The sequence below is a fragment of the Thermobia domestica genome, chromosome 16, assembly GCF_964235325.1.
Source record: "Thermobia domestica chromosome 16, izTheDome1.hap1.1, whole genome shotgun sequence".
Classification (NCBI taxonomy): Eukaryota; Metazoa; Arthropoda; class Insecta; order Zygentoma; family Lepismatidae; genus Thermobia; species Thermobia domestica.
Genome location: NC_137469.1, coordinates 181,259,895 through 181,275,766, shown reverse-complemented (window position 1 = coordinate 181,275,766; position 15,872 = coordinate 181,259,895). Strand labels below are relative to the sequence as shown.

The window sequence follows — 15,872 nt, the reverse complement described above, 5'->3', positions numbered from 1 at the left end:
AAGAAAAATAGAACACTTAGAAACAAAGAGGGGCCACGGTGGCTCAGTGGTATAGCGTTCACCTCTGGTGCATGAAGTCCTTGGTTTGATCTCAGCTCGCACCAAGTGAACTTTGTAGTGGACAAACACCACGCGGGTTTCCTCGGGGTTCTGTCGTTTCCTCCCGCTTTCTACATTCCGCCATTTCATTCATTTCTGATCATCACCATCTCCTTTAGCCTACCCAGCATAAAAAATTCCATTTCCATTTACAAACAAAAATAGTTCCAAATTATTTAATGCTCTTTAATCTTGAATTCTCTAAAAGCTGACGTACTATTAACTGAAATATTAAACATTTTTTTTTTTTTGTTACAGCAATCAAAGGAAATTTATCATAAAATTAATTACTAACATGTGCATTTCAATATTTTCGCAGTGAGAACGGGGAGGGCGCTGCGGGACAGAATGACCCTCCTTCCGAGGAGAAGATGGATATCAGTGAAACGTCGGATAGACTGAGTCCGGATACTGAGTTCGACACTCCAGGAGAGACAAGTCCAGCGCCAGATAGCGACCAGGTACGAACATTTCTAACATCTTTTGAAAGTTGAAGGAAATCATATCTAATATTTAAGTCAGGATTAAAAATTAGTTAAAATAATGACAATATTTTAAATGAATACGTTCGTAAGGTAAGTCTACACAGTTAAAATAGATAAAAGTGTTGTTTTCATATACTGAGTGGTTTGCTCTACTAAAGGAAGACATTCACTTCTCCATTGAACATACGAGGGATGATCAGAAACTAAGGTTACAAATCCTACAGTAAAACGTGTATATATGATTTCATATAACCAATACAGCCATATATAGTACATACATTAGATTATTTTGCGACATAGTCTCCATATCGGTTGAGTCACTTGTTGCATCGTGGAATAAGTTTGAAGGTTCACTCCTGGTATTAAAAAAAAAAAAAAAAAAAAAACTGTCTCTGCGTGTTTAGCCACGCTGTCACGAAGTGTTTCACCCTTGTTTGAAGTGAAGCGATGGCCTTCTAGCTGCTGCTCCTTCAAGTGTGGGATCAGGTAAAAGTCCGGGCTGTAGGGAGAGTGGTCGATGATCTCTCTCTAAGCGAAACTGCTTGATGCCGTGTTTGGTCGGCCACTGCTCCTCGTCGGTGACGTTCTCTCTACCAGCCGCAAACTTTCGACACCAATTCTGCGATATGCTGACAGGACATTACAGTCTCTTTGTAAACCTTTGCCAGTTGCCTGTGAATTTCAGCCGTGGTTACATGTTTCGGCCAGAGAAATCCAATAACTGAGCGGACTTGTTTGCGAGACCAGTTTTTCAAATGAGTCGCCACAACTAGCGCTGTAACTGGCAGGTGGCTGAAACTGCACAGTTGCGAACTCCATGTATTAAAATTACCGCACACTCCTCATTCCTCTATAAGAGACAATACTCCAGGAATATCGGCCTTGTAACATTAGTTTATGATCCTCCCCTGTACGATTATGTTGTACAGCAAGTACTTTAATCCTCCTAAGGGTGGGTGGTAACATGTAAAAATAATTGAAAATGACTGATATTAGTGTCGAATTCATACTTTTGGGGTTCCTGAGTTTGTTGGTGACAATTTTGGTGCCCTTTATGTCCAAAACGAAACTATTCTCCCCGTGCGAAGAACGGACATTTTGCTAGTACTTACATAATAGTTACCAGGCCTAATATTTTGTTGTATTATCAATTCCTCAAAAATGCTCTTATGCGCTTCAAATCCTTTTGAAAATTGCGGTAACGCACGCGTTTAAAATTTTACGTAAGGAGCTAAGCACAGTTGCATCGTAAACAAATTTCATTGTTATTATAGATTGTCCCCTTTGGACAGTGATCTTTTGTGTTCTAAGATTTTTTGTAAGATTTTTCTTTCGTGAAAAGTTTAGAAAATATTACTTTCCTTCTAACACTAAACGAAAGCTTCTTGGAGAGAGAAGTTTTAATTTGTATATGAACGTAGACGAAAAATGCAAAAGAGTGCAAAAATAAAGCTCAATAAACCATTCTCTTCATAAAACATCCTTCTAGCATGAAAACCACCGTTTCTATGCATACTAAAATAAACACACAAATAAAATTCTACCTTCTTGTACGTGTGTGGTTCTTACGTAGACCAAACCTCACAGGGTGTGACAATTTTAGATTTTCCCCGGGGCGAATTTTGAATAAATTGGAGGTGAGAGTAACACAGCGAGTATCAGGTAATCCAGGTTAACCCTAAGCAGCGCGTTGGGTAGTGACGTAACTACGGGGGGCAAATGGGGCTTCTGCCCTGGACGCCGGATTGGAAGAGTGCAAAATTGGGCAAACATTTGGGGGAGCGTTTTGGTTTGGTTGGTCAGGGGGGAGCGCTAAGACGAGTTCTTGCCCCGGGCGACAACTAGCATAGTTGCGTCGCAGGCTAAGGGGTATAACGTACCCAACTGTTAGTCTTTACAATGTGGCAGCATCGTTTGTATAGTATTTCAACTGTTATTCGAAGTATTCTTTGAGAAGTGAGAACATGTTTCATAGGCGTTTGACTAGAACATATTCTTTGTTTATTTAAAGTGGATGCGAATTGGGATTATAATGACATTACATGAAAATGTCATTGATTCGAAAGTTACAAGAATTTCAATGTAGCTGGCAATCCTGGAGTGTATTGATATCATTAAAAGTTAATAATTAAGTAATGTGATGTGTATTACAGCACTAATATGCATCAAAATGTTTAAAATTGTACTGCATCAGAAAAATTCATCATCTATATATATAAAAGAGAACGTACAAATCCTTTGTTCCCTCATCACGCTAATACGGCTGAACCAATTTCTTTTATTTTTGGGGGGTTATTAGGATTTGGACCCTAGATGGTTTTTATCATATCACTTTAATTTTTAATTACCAGTGTCTTGAGATAATTGACCATTCAAGTGTCCATAACGTACAAATCCTTTGTTAGATCATCATAGGTAAAAATAAACGTATTTATATGCAACCCGCATGACCGTGTAACTCGGCGGGTTAACATAAATGACAGGCGATATAATGTTAACATTTACTGCAATCTACTATGGTTTTTATCATATCACTTGAAAGCGAAAACTTCCGGGGTGACCGCAGCGAAGCGGGGCGGGTTAACATAAATGACAGGCGATATAATGTTAACATTTACTGCAATCTTCTATGGTTTTTATCATATCACTTGAAAGCGAAAAAGTAAAAATTATCTAAGTAACAACGTTTATTGCGTTCCGGGGTGACCGCAGCGAAGCGGGGTGAACGCTGCTAGTAATAAATAAAGGTAGAAAAAATCCATTTAGTTGACAATCCTAATTATAGTATTAATTATCGTAGTTTATATATGGTATACTGTCTGCATTACAAATTTATAAATGATTATCTGTATATGATTCCTAACATACACGAAAGTAAACATGTAGGGTATGATATTTTCCACACGCCAACTAATGTTAGGGTAATTGACGCGTATGCTTAAAGGTTAAGCAGGATCGGAGAAATACCTGTCCCCTGAGCTACCCCTTGAAATCATCGTGCTCACAAGTGCTGTGAAATAATTATTACTAAGTTGTAAGAATTTCTCCTAAGTAACTTTTGCCAGATAGTTAGGCCTGTATGTGTAGTACATTTTACATGTATCGAAAGTAAACAATGTATTTGGTTAGTCTTCGTATAGGCGTTCATTTGTGCTGTAGAGAGTTTCTAAGCTTTATGTGTGCAAGAGAGTGGTAACAGTAGAGGAGGAAGGTAAAGGTGATTGGCCACCATGGGAAGGTCATTTGATCCTTCGCAATTCTAATGCTTGCGTATTAAATGCGTGATGTATACAGCTGCTTCCGTGTACAGATGGAAAAGACTCGACAGAGCACTTGAAAAAGATTCTGGCTAGTAATTGTTGGCAGCGTTATATGTGCATTGTTCAGTACAACTACAGCTTCTGATGTTATATAGAAAATTAGGGAAAATATCTTCAAAGATGTAGACATTATATTTCCATAACTTCCTGTCCATAACGTGATTGTACACTTTTTCTATTTGTACTAGCTGAACCTGCGCTCTCTACACAGCACTTCATTTATATATCAGCATGAATCTCCTTGTCATTCCTCACATCATCTATACATGTCCCTTTACAGATACAAAGGTAAGACGTCTTGATAAAAATCGACAAAGGATACGATAAAGGGGAGATTTTTTCGATATTTTTTTCAGTATCTCCCACCGCTGTCAAGATTTGACCCTACTTGCGGTTGGAGTTTTTAATTCATGTATGATCAGTGTTTTCTTTCTTCTTGCATGCACTATCTAATAAGCAAATACATTACACACACAATTAATTATTATCTCAGTGATATATATGATGTTCATTGGGCAGAACACTCCAAACAATAGCGATTCATTTTAGACTAGAAAAATGGTTATCCTTCGTTTTTCGTTATCATTTGGCCATGAAACAAACACCTGAGAGATATACAACCCATGTGTACAACTATGTGATGTTGGAATGTATTAACTCGTAGGATATGATGATTTACTTTTAAAAAAAATTCAACACTTCCAGTGCACCCATAAAAAATGTAATAAAGAAATAACGGCTTTTTCTTTTAAATAGTATTCAATTAGAACTGAACAATCTACCTAAAATTTGCAATCGACCAGTGTAAACGACATCTTTCTAAAGCCTCTGGTCCCCGAGAACTCATTGTCGAAAGGGTTGACCATACACAAATCAATTTTTCATGACAACAAAAATATAAACCTAGCATTTTAATATATAGATTCATTACACATGTAATACACGCTCATACCAGATTCCAAGTGGGCTGCAGGCAATCTCATCACAAGAGCAAACATCGAGAAGTGTGGACGACAAAACTTCTGCTTTCTACCGAAATTTAGTTTATTAGGTACTACATGTGGACTAAGGAAATTAATTGGTTTCCCTTCCTCCTTCATGAGAGGTCATCATTGTACCTGCAAAGCTCACCAACGATGCAGCATCTCTTGGTATCCTGATATAACAAATTGGAACTCGTACTTCTGAAAGCTGAACTTTGTATCTTCGCGAAGAACCGGGAGGGCACTGGCTCAGTGGTAGAGCGTTCATCTCTGGTGCATGGAGTCCTTGGTTCGATTCCAGCTCACGCAAAGTGAACTTCTTGGTGGACAAACACTGTGTTCGTGGGATTTCTCGGGATTCTCCCGTTTCCTTCCACTTTCTTCATTCCACCACTTCATTGATTTCTCATTATCACAGTCTCCTTTCGCCTAGCCAGCATAATCGTGGTACGTAAAAGTTAAAGATTTTATTTTTTCATTTTCCGAAAAACCAGGCTATTGTGGATTTAGATCCACCCACATACGAATCATGTTATCAAATCTTATCCAGTGTTTTTATGTTATGAAATTATAATAAATGTTGGCTGTAGAATGCTATATTTCTATGTAAACATAGTTTTACATGTATGAAACAAATGGGACAAATTTTCAGTCCAAGTACGCGAACAATGAACTTCTGTGACAGTCTTAGTATATAAGCCAACAAATGAGCCCTAATAACATCCTTACAGATAGACCAGAGGCAAAATTGTAGAAAAAACAAAACTGATAAAGCCCAAGCTCGGAGGTTCGAACCCGCGCCAGCGAGGAATGCTTTCCTTTTGTTTCTTCAGGCGAATTACAAATTGAAAGATACTGTGACATCATATATACACCAAGAATAACCTTGCTTCATGCAAAAATATTGCTGGTGTGAAAGAATGGTTGTCAGCGTTTGTCAGTAGTTGAAACGTAAATAATTCTACATGAAGAAATCTACCCCTTGAATGCATTTCTTATTCCATGAAAAATGTCGTTTCTTCAATGGTGTGCATTGTAAAAACCTTTCATAGAAAGTGCTAGTATTTTTATAGAAGGGAATAGAACTTCAGACTAATAAGTAACGCCTTTGTGTATGAATGGGTGTTGATTATTTTGCAGATATATGGTAATTATTTGAAATGAATCATGCGATTTAAATCATGAGGGACGTGCTAGAAAGTATTGTGGCAGGAAAAAGAGGAAGACGGCGAGGGAGGCTACAGTTGATGGACAATGCTAAAACAAAAATCTACTTGAAGACAAAGGAGTTAGGGTGCGTGAAAGCCTTTCGGTAGCGCCAAGTGATCTGCTAATAATGCCAGAATATCTATGGTGATATGATTTCAGGATCTCGAAGAATTATTGCCACAGAAATAAAAACTCCTAAGCAAATGCTGTTCCACATAAAGCCAACATATTTGATAATAATGATAATCTGCCAGATCGTGACATCTATCTATACGTAACTCTCGGTCTGTTTCTCGGTAAACGTTTTTTTTTTTTTTTTTCTCGAAGATTTCCCAACTGAAACTCTACATGTCTTTTCCATACGAGTATTGCGGCGATATTAGACATCTCAATCCAGAAATTCGATAATGAAGTAATGTGTGAAATAATTTGGAATCAGTCCATTACAAAATGTCAATACAAATTACAAAATTATTGGTAACTAGCAATCCGCAAGAAACGGGAGAACACGAGACAAGACTTAAATGTTTGTAATCTCATGTAGTAAAAATTGTGTCTCGAAAATCTACCTTTATCTCGTCTCGTTTCGACCACATTTTTATATGTTCTATCTACGTTTCAACTACTGACGAACGCTGATAGGTATTGCTTCACAACGGCTGGATTAAGGGTGTGCGGTGCCCCAGGTTCCAGCCAACTTACGCTATATATATATAGTGCCTTGGGGGCGATCAATGCGACACCTCTGGGCGCCGAAATAAGAGGGCGCAAAATTCGGGAGGAATAAAGAAAAGAGAGAGGAAAAATTACTTGGAATAATACTAGTATGTACTTAAATCCTCTTCATTCTTTATGAGATAGTCCTATAATATTACTCATGTTAGCAAAATGCATGTGCATATATATAAAATGGAAGGGAAAACTAATAAAAAGTGCTGAAAATCAAGGAAAAGCAGGGTCTGTTTTTCAAAAATTTTCTTACGCTTCGCGCCAAGACGGTCGATCTCAATCATATGTACAGGAGCGCCGTCGTATACTCTCGCCCTGGGCGCTGATTTTCCACAGCTCAGCACTATATATATATATATATATATATATATATATATATATATATATATATATATATATATATATATATATATATATATATATATAGTTATTATAGAGTTTAGATCTGCGATAGAATGTAAAGCAATCAAAGTGTGCATTTGAGAAATGCATGTTAGTCAATAGATCAAACAGATGTAAGCTACATTTTAATATATGAGAAAGATTGCATAAATGTAAGCCCACAAGTAACTAGCAGTATTTGATTCCTTTTTATTAAAGCTAACTTTCTTGCTTTTTTTCCCTCTGTGAAATATTGAATCTTACCTAATTTGAAACTCCTGTTAATTTAAATTCATTGGACGAAATTACCAAATGTTGAAACGTTATTGCTGAATTGATGGTCTCAACTAAGTTTTGATTGGTTTCCAGTTGGAAAAACTCCTTTGTCCAGATGCTACAATCACTTGGATTAAGAAAATCATACCTTGTTGTGCGTCCTTATTTGCATTTGAGAAGCCGAGAGTAGATTACTCTATCGCGGAACTCGATTGGAAGCAATCGCTCCTATCTGCTTAAATCCAGCTTCCGTAATGCAAAGTGTTTCTTGATGTATATAATGTCACTATTTCGATGTTGTATTTTTCTGACTTGTTTCATGTGTTGCCATCAGCTTTTTTTTTTTTTTAATTTCCTAATTTTACTGAAGAAAGAAAAGAAAACACTCCTACCTGGAGCGGATTTGAACCTCCAGTCTTAGCTTTTATCAGTTTTTTTTTCGTATTATTGTACCACTGGACTAACTGTCCGGTTGGTATCAGGACTTATTTACTGACTTAAATAGGAGGACTCAAAAGAAATTTACTGTTCACGTATTTCAGTGATTGAACTTGATAGTGTTTCTTGCTAAGTATAATTTTAAAGTAGGATAAACGTAAACATGATCCATGTACTTGTTTACAAGGCTCATGCCTTGAGTCCTGGTTTATATTGACTAGGTGTATTCATTAGAATAGAATAGAATAGTTTTTTTTTAAAGAATAGAATAGATTTCTATATGTCCGCTATATACCGGGTGTTCGAAAACTCGCGCACCAACTATACACCACCATATAGGGGACATCAAGACAAGAAAAAAAGTCATCTGCAACTTTGGTCAGAGGCCACTAGTTTCGGAGATACTAAGTGTCGGAACCATAGGAAAACGAACTTGAGAGCTCTATATCACCAGAACCCTGAATGATAGAGCGAATGCGGCATGGTCACGTCAAAGACTTCAAACCTACTCTATTCAGAAATGTGTACGCAAGGGATTCCCTAAAGGAAGCGGGGATTCCCCGGAAATTATCTGAGGAAAACTGGGTCGAAATTAGCATGTATAAAAAGACATGTCGATAGGGAACAAGTATTCGGTTGCTGAACAACGATATGTCAAAAAGCTGCCCAAAAATTTAAATGCGTATGATGTTATGCATGGTTGCATAACTAGTAGTAACCAACAGAGCATAAAGAGAAATAAATTCCATCTCAGTGGCGCTCAATTGTGAAGGCGTAATGGTTCGCTCGTGCGGTGATGAATTGTATGTAAATTGGAACAATTACAAGAGTAAACACACTACACTGATCGGAAGTAAACAAGAAAAGCTCCATGAAGGTCTGATAGTAACCAGGCGGTCTAATGTGATTGAAGATGCTCGTGTGGATGTAGGATATGCTGTGTGTGTAACGACAATTCGTTCTTGTGATCATAACAGTGATAGTTGTTATACGTACAATGTACAATTACCTCTAAGCTGTATCTGCTTTTTGTTAAATAAAGCAAATAATGATCGCCGAACACTTTCCTGAAGCACTTGTCCAGAACGAAGGAAAAGTTAGATTGCTGTGTACAACCTGCATTGAGTACTTTGCTCTACAGAGGGGTATTTGACGTGTGGACTCGAATCCATGTCCTTGCATAGTATGAACCCAAAGTTCACGTCATACATGTCATAAAGCGGAGAAAACTTATCACAGTTTAATGCCTCCGCCCGGACAACGTTGAAGTAAAAACACACCCAGTTTGCAGAAAGCGAAACAATAAACTATATGGTGATGCCGTATAGCCTTACGCTTTCAAACTCATGCCACTAGCTGTTCAGGGATACCAACCTCAAGAGTATGAAAAACGAACTGATCCACGCGGTGGGGTATGTTGTTTGCTACGTTATTCTGTTCAAATCTTAATCTGACAGAAATTGTCCTTTGCAACGTTGTTCGACGGAGCCATTCAATTGAATCGGTCATTGCAGAAAAGGCTTAAGTCCATAATTATTAAGGAGGTTTGACAAATTCAACAATTTATTTATTCAAATCCTTCGAACAGACATCCCACACTTGTGATTTCAGCATTATATCCTTAAAAATTATAATCACAAATTTGGGATGTCTCTTTGAGGGGTTTAAATATAGGAATTGTTGAATTTGTCGAACTATAATCCGCCTTAATGACAATGGACTTAAGCACTTTTTGCAATGAGCGATTCAATTATGGTAGTGAATTAGTCTGTTCTATACACCGTCCGATGTGTGACGGTCCGGATATGTGGCGATAGAATGAAGATGTTACAAAATAGAAAATGGTCATTGTACTTAATAATATGATTGGTAGTATAAAACATCTCGTCCGCCTTCTATGCTATGGAAACACAAAGCCATGTATTTGCTATTGGCGCAAGTGCGCCTTTATACACACTGTATTTACAGAAAGTACACGTACAATACTGCATGTACACAAATATTAGGTTATTATGCAATATAATCAATGTGTTCAGCACACGTGACAATCAGGAAACGAAATAGGTGATATTGTCACAAAAAAAATAATAATAATAATAAAAAAATGTAAAGATAATTGCATGATACACATATCATTCATTACCTATGGCGGCTACAGACAGTGTTATGTCTGGGGGAAAAGGGTCAAAGTGAAACATCTGATGTTAAACTAGCGCCAATTTTCAAAATGTCCACCCTCCATTCTTACACACGACGCTCCACGCCAAAGAATATCATTTTGTGTATTAGATAACATGTGATTATCAATTATGGTAACAGCAGCATGCAATCTGGCAACTAGGTCTTCTGCACTATGTGGTGGATCACAATATAATACAGATTTAATATGAGGTCACAGAAAAAATCTAAGGGGTACAAATTAGGAGATCGTGGTGGCCATGCCACGGGACCACCGCGACCAATCCAAGTATCGTGGAATCGACCATTCAACCATGCTTGAACGGCCGCAGTGGAATGCATAGGCGCACCGTCGTGTTGGAACCACATGCCTTGGCAATCAAACAGTGGAATATCTGGCAGAACGTCTTGAAGAAATATTAAGTATCCCTCTGCTGTGAGCCGTGCAGGGAGAAGGTAGGGTCCAATTACATGGTTCCCAAGCATACCAGCTCACGCATTGACATTCCATTGAACCTGATTGCTAGAGCTTTGGGTGGCGTGAGGATTTTGTTGTGCCCAAATGTGGCTGTTATATGTGTTAAAGAAGCCGTCGCGTGTAAAAGTTTCCTCATCTGTCCACAATACTCGTTGGACAAAGTTAGGATCGCGACGGCTTTGTGCTCTGATCAATTGACAAAATTCCATTCGAGGCTCATAATCATCTTCCGACAAAGCTTGCACTGCAGTGTAGTGAAACGCATGCCGATCATTATCCCGCAGAGTATCCCAGACTAGGGAATGTGCCATACCTAATTCATGGCCTATGCCATGCGTACTGGCAGTTAGTTTGTCGCATTATATCACCAATACGGTCCTCGACGTTTGCTGTACGACGAGTACGGGGACGATCTGTGTCAAGTGCTATGGAAGGCATTACACTGCCACGTTCTCGTAATTTTGGTCCAACCGTTGAAATACGTTCTTATCTGGGTGCCAACGATTTGGATACCTCTCTGCATATACACGAGACGCTGCTGTAGCATTTCCGTTTCATTCTCCAAAAATCATGAACATATCACAATATTCATGGACCTGGTACGCCGTTTAACACTATTTACAACACTTTCCCGCACAAGCACAACACACACGCTTTATTTACGTTTGTTTAATCGCTATGTAGCGATGTTGAAGTATGCCTAAGGCTGGCAGTATTACTTTACAGTATTCACTTTCGCTGGCAGTAGTATTGGCTTGACTAATGAAAACACCACCCACACTTTACTCCAGATTCATAGATTTCACCACACAGAAAGCATAACTCACAAACACACGAGATCAAGCCGCATACTAGAGTGGCACCAAGGGTTGGCAAGTTAAGGATGAGAGCAGCAAGGAGGTGTACATGTCATAAAACATTCATGATGGTCACGTGATTGATCAGTTTGATCACAACGAAATGTAAAATAATACTTGGAGACAATACCTGCTGAAATAAAGCAATAATTAGTTAATGATATCGAACTGTATTGAGAACCGTTTGGGTGTCCTGAACCTTTTGGGTTTTTGTGCCATGCCTAAAATATCTACAAAGTTTGAGACTGTGCTACAGTCTAGTTGAGACGTCACAAACTATAATACATTCAGATATCCTCTTGCCACAAGTGTTACCACGAGATGAGACGTATTTCAGGTCTTTCTCGAAAACAAGACGACATTTCGAAACAAGACACACATTTTATTTTTAAAATGAGATATTTTGGTGCCGTTTTAGAGACAAGAGACGAAGTAGGGGAAGATATTTTATTTTCGAGACGAAACACGGGACGAGACAGCGCTTGCACGAGACGAAACGAGACAGCCTAAAATCTTTTGCCTCGTCTCGTCTGGTGGCAACACTACTTGCGATGAACTCATTACTTCTTTGCTCTTGCACACAAAGGGCACAAAAATGAACGTGGAAGGCAATGATATTTTAAACGGAAATCTGCATATAGTAATTCAATAATTGTCTTGTATCCGTGTTGTATAGTATCCCTACAACTTTGTATAACGGAACCTTCCAAACAAGCGCCATCATTCTATACAGAGTGGATGATAGCTACCAACGAATTACTGTGCAAACAGTCGGTAATCAGCAATGGAAATTTAAATTCTGCTCACATAATGTACTATCCGGGCATCAGTTCATGCCAAAACTGTGCGGCGATCGTTGTTTACTTATTAACCCACCCATAGAGGCCATTTTACATTGCATATTCTGTACCAACATTAATTCTAAAGGAGATTTGGGAAACTATTACCCCGGGCATGTTTAGCTAGCTACAATTCCAGCATTTACAATTATGACTGAGGGAAACCCTGCAAACACCATAGTCAGAATGGTCAGCAGTAGGAATCGATCCGACAATCTCCCAAATGCGAAGCAAACGCTCTACCAATAGAATTAAAGCACTACATAATATCATCATTCTTATGCTCGCACGAACGAATTGTAAATACCTACACAGCACACTTCATCCTCAATCACATTAGACCGCCTTGTGACTATAAGCCTTTCATGGGGTTATTTCTAATTTTTTCCGATCAGTACATGAGGATTTGGACGGAAAAAAGGGCCCGAGTTCAATAGAGTTCTTATGAAACTCGGGCCCTTTTTCCATCCACCTTCTCTTTTTTTTTTTTTTTTTTTTTTTTTTTTTCAATTTACATACAATTCATCACTGCATGAGCGAACCATTACGCCTTCACAATTGAGCGCCACTGAGATGGAATTTATTTCTCTTTATGCTCTGTCAGTTACTACTAGTTATGCAACCATGCATAACATCATACGCATTTAAATTTTTGGGCAGCTTTTTGACATATCGTTGTTCAGCAACCGAATACTTGTTCCCTATCGACATGTCTTTTTATACATGCTAATTTCGACCCAGTTTTCCTCAGATAATTTCCGGAGAATCCCCAATTCCTTTAGGGAATCTTTTGCGCACACATTTCAGAATTGCGACATACACATTTCTGAATAGAGTAGGTTTGAAGTCTTTGACGTGACCATGCCGCATTCGCTCTATCATTCAGGGTTGTGGCGATATAGAGCTCTCAAGTTCATTTTCCTACGGTTTCGACACTTAATATCTCCGAAACTAGTGGCCTCTGACCAAAGTTGCAGATGACTTTTTTTCTTGTCTTGATGTCCCCTATATGGTGGTGTATAGTTGGTGCGCGAGTTTTCGAACACCCGGTATTTTTTTTTTTTTTTTTTTAATTTATATCATATTTGACACGCTTTATATCATGTTATCTAGTTTAAATGCAAAAACTAATGTCGCAGCGAAGGCATTCTTCCATTCAAGATTGTTGACAAAGCAAGCATTAAATTGTGTATTGGTTTGCGGAGAACTTTCACTCCCATCTGTCTGTTAGTGTTGTGGCTTTTTCGTAAATTGTGTCGTGAGGAAGATTTCCGTGTCTTCGTTTGCAACATCTCTGTGCACACAGCAACTTTCATTTCTTTTTCTTTGTTGAATGCATCTTAAATCGCTATATGCAAAATGCAACCTCAGCTGAGTGACTTTAACTGAACCGATCTCAAGGTCCATCGCTGGAGAAACGATGACTCCGGTTGGATCTTTGTACCAAGGCAAGCAAATCGGGGTGCTTGTTAGCAATAGCGCGCAGAATTTCATCAACGGAAAGCAGGAAGGGGGGAAGGGGTCTTAAATTCCTAAGTTTATATCCTTTCAGGTGTTTGTATACATCTTAATGTACTAAACTTTTATTCTTCTTTAATATAAAACCTTGACATTGGTTTAGAAGTAAATGCAGAGAAAACTAAATACATGAAAGTTCGTCGAGATCGTAATACGGCAAATTATGGATACGTTAAAATGTCAAATAATAGTTTCGATAAAGTGGATACTTTAAAGTATCTAGGATCAATACTGACAGACCAAAATCATATTCATGAAGAAATAAAATGTCGACTGAAAGCAGGGAATTCGTGTCATTATTCAGTTCAAAATCCTTTGTTATCGTGAATTCTATCGAGGAATTTGAAGCTTAAAATATATAAAATAATAATTATGCCTGTTGTTCTGTATGGTTGCGAAACATGATCGCTTACTCTGAGGGAAGAACGTAGACTGAAAGTATTTGAGAATAAGATCCTGAGACGAATATTCGGACCCAAGAGGAACGGGAATGGGGAATGGCGGAAACTTCATAACGAGAAACTACATAATTTATACGACTTACCAACCATTGTTAGGGTCATCAAATCTAGGAGGCTTAGATGGGCAGGTCATGTAGTCAGGATGGAAGAAAGTAGAAACGCTTTCAAAGTCTTGACTGGAAGATCTAGGCGCAGATGGGAGGGACAATATTAAGATGGATCTCGCAGAAATAGGAATACGAAGTAGAAACTGGATCCAGTTGGCTAAAGATAGAAGTCAGTGGAGAAGTTTTTCGAATGCGGCATTGAACCTTCGGGTTTCATACGCCATAGAGTGAGTGAGTTAATAGAAAACTTTCGTGCGTACACCATTGTGTTACTTCCCTTTTGATCAGGGTGGTTGGAATTTGCCCGAGAGAGAAAAAATATATACAATTTTCTCTAGCTGCATCCAATCAAAATTTCTGGCGCGCTCTTGTTTTAGCACAAGTAAGTTTTCTTAGTGGGTATTTTTGGGCATTCGTGCTAAAACAAGAGCGCGCCAGAAATTTTGATTGGATGCAGCTAGAGAAAATTGTATATATTTTTTTCATAACATATTGTATTATGACCTCCGTTCTACAGCTTGTTCAAACGTCTCTATAATTCAATATGTAAAGTAGCTGGCGTTTAATTTTTAAACATTTGCCTCTGGCCAGTATGGAAAGATTATGTATATGTTTATTTTGGTACTGGGAATGATGGGGTTGCATTGTCATAAAACCCGTCTCGAGTATTTTTTTTTTCTTTGAATAAGTTAGAAACCTTTGATCTCGAAAGGTTTCTCTCTCTCTCTCTCTCTCTCTCTCTCTCTCTGTATTCTTGTACAAAAGGGTAGTAGGTTTGAAGGAGGCGAAAAATTGCCTGCTGTATCTTTTAGGGATATTAACTAATTCTTACTAACAGTAAACTGAGAACAGATTATTATTGGTCTAACGATAAACAAGAATTTTAGGAATGATCAAAAAATAAATAAATAAATATAAAAATAAATAAATCAAAAGATTCCGATCTTGGCTAATAATTAGTTTTTGGATCAGGGGCCAGAAATGTTTTAAACGGCTCCTAAATCGAGTTTTGGTATTTTTTACAGAATAAGCACATCATACTCTGTTAAGTGATAGTTTGGGTTTGGTTAAGTGATAGTTCTTCAGATATAAGGCGACAAGAACATTTTTGAGTGAAATGTATTGGATCTTGGATCAGGGGCCACAAAATGTTTGAACGATCCCTAAATCAAGTTTTCGTATTTTCTACGGAATAAGCACATCATACTGAGTTAAGTGATAGTTTGGGTATATCTACGCTATATGTAGTTCTCCAGATGTAAGGCTCACAAGAATTTTTTTTTTTTTTTTTATTGAAATATATTGATTCTTTTGATTTGTTTTAAAGAAGCTTTTTTCGGACGGTCAAAATTTCCAGTAATTTTATGCAACACTACGCAGGACATAAGAACACGCATAACAACCTTTGTGGGATAGTGCATAGAAACCTTTGCATTTGCCTTTGGTGATAACAGCATACGAACTGCTGATAGGCACAACGGCTGCACTGAACCGGCTAAAGCTGAACTTACAAG

General features: G+C 38.0%; 1 protein-coding gene across 1 annotated transcript in view; it reads left to right on the top strand.

The window, feature by feature from the left end:
* Positions 1–15,872, top strand: part of LOC145672705 (BCL2/adenovirus E1B 19 kDa protein-interacting protein 2-like) — a 108,714-nt gene that overhangs the window by 5,246 nt on the left and 87,596 nt on the right. The window contains exon 2 of the mRNA XM_081741876.1: positions 419–560. Coding sequence (XP_081598002.1) covers positions 419–560 — 142 coding nt within the window. The remainder of the gene's footprint in view (positions 1–418; positions 561–15,872) is intronic.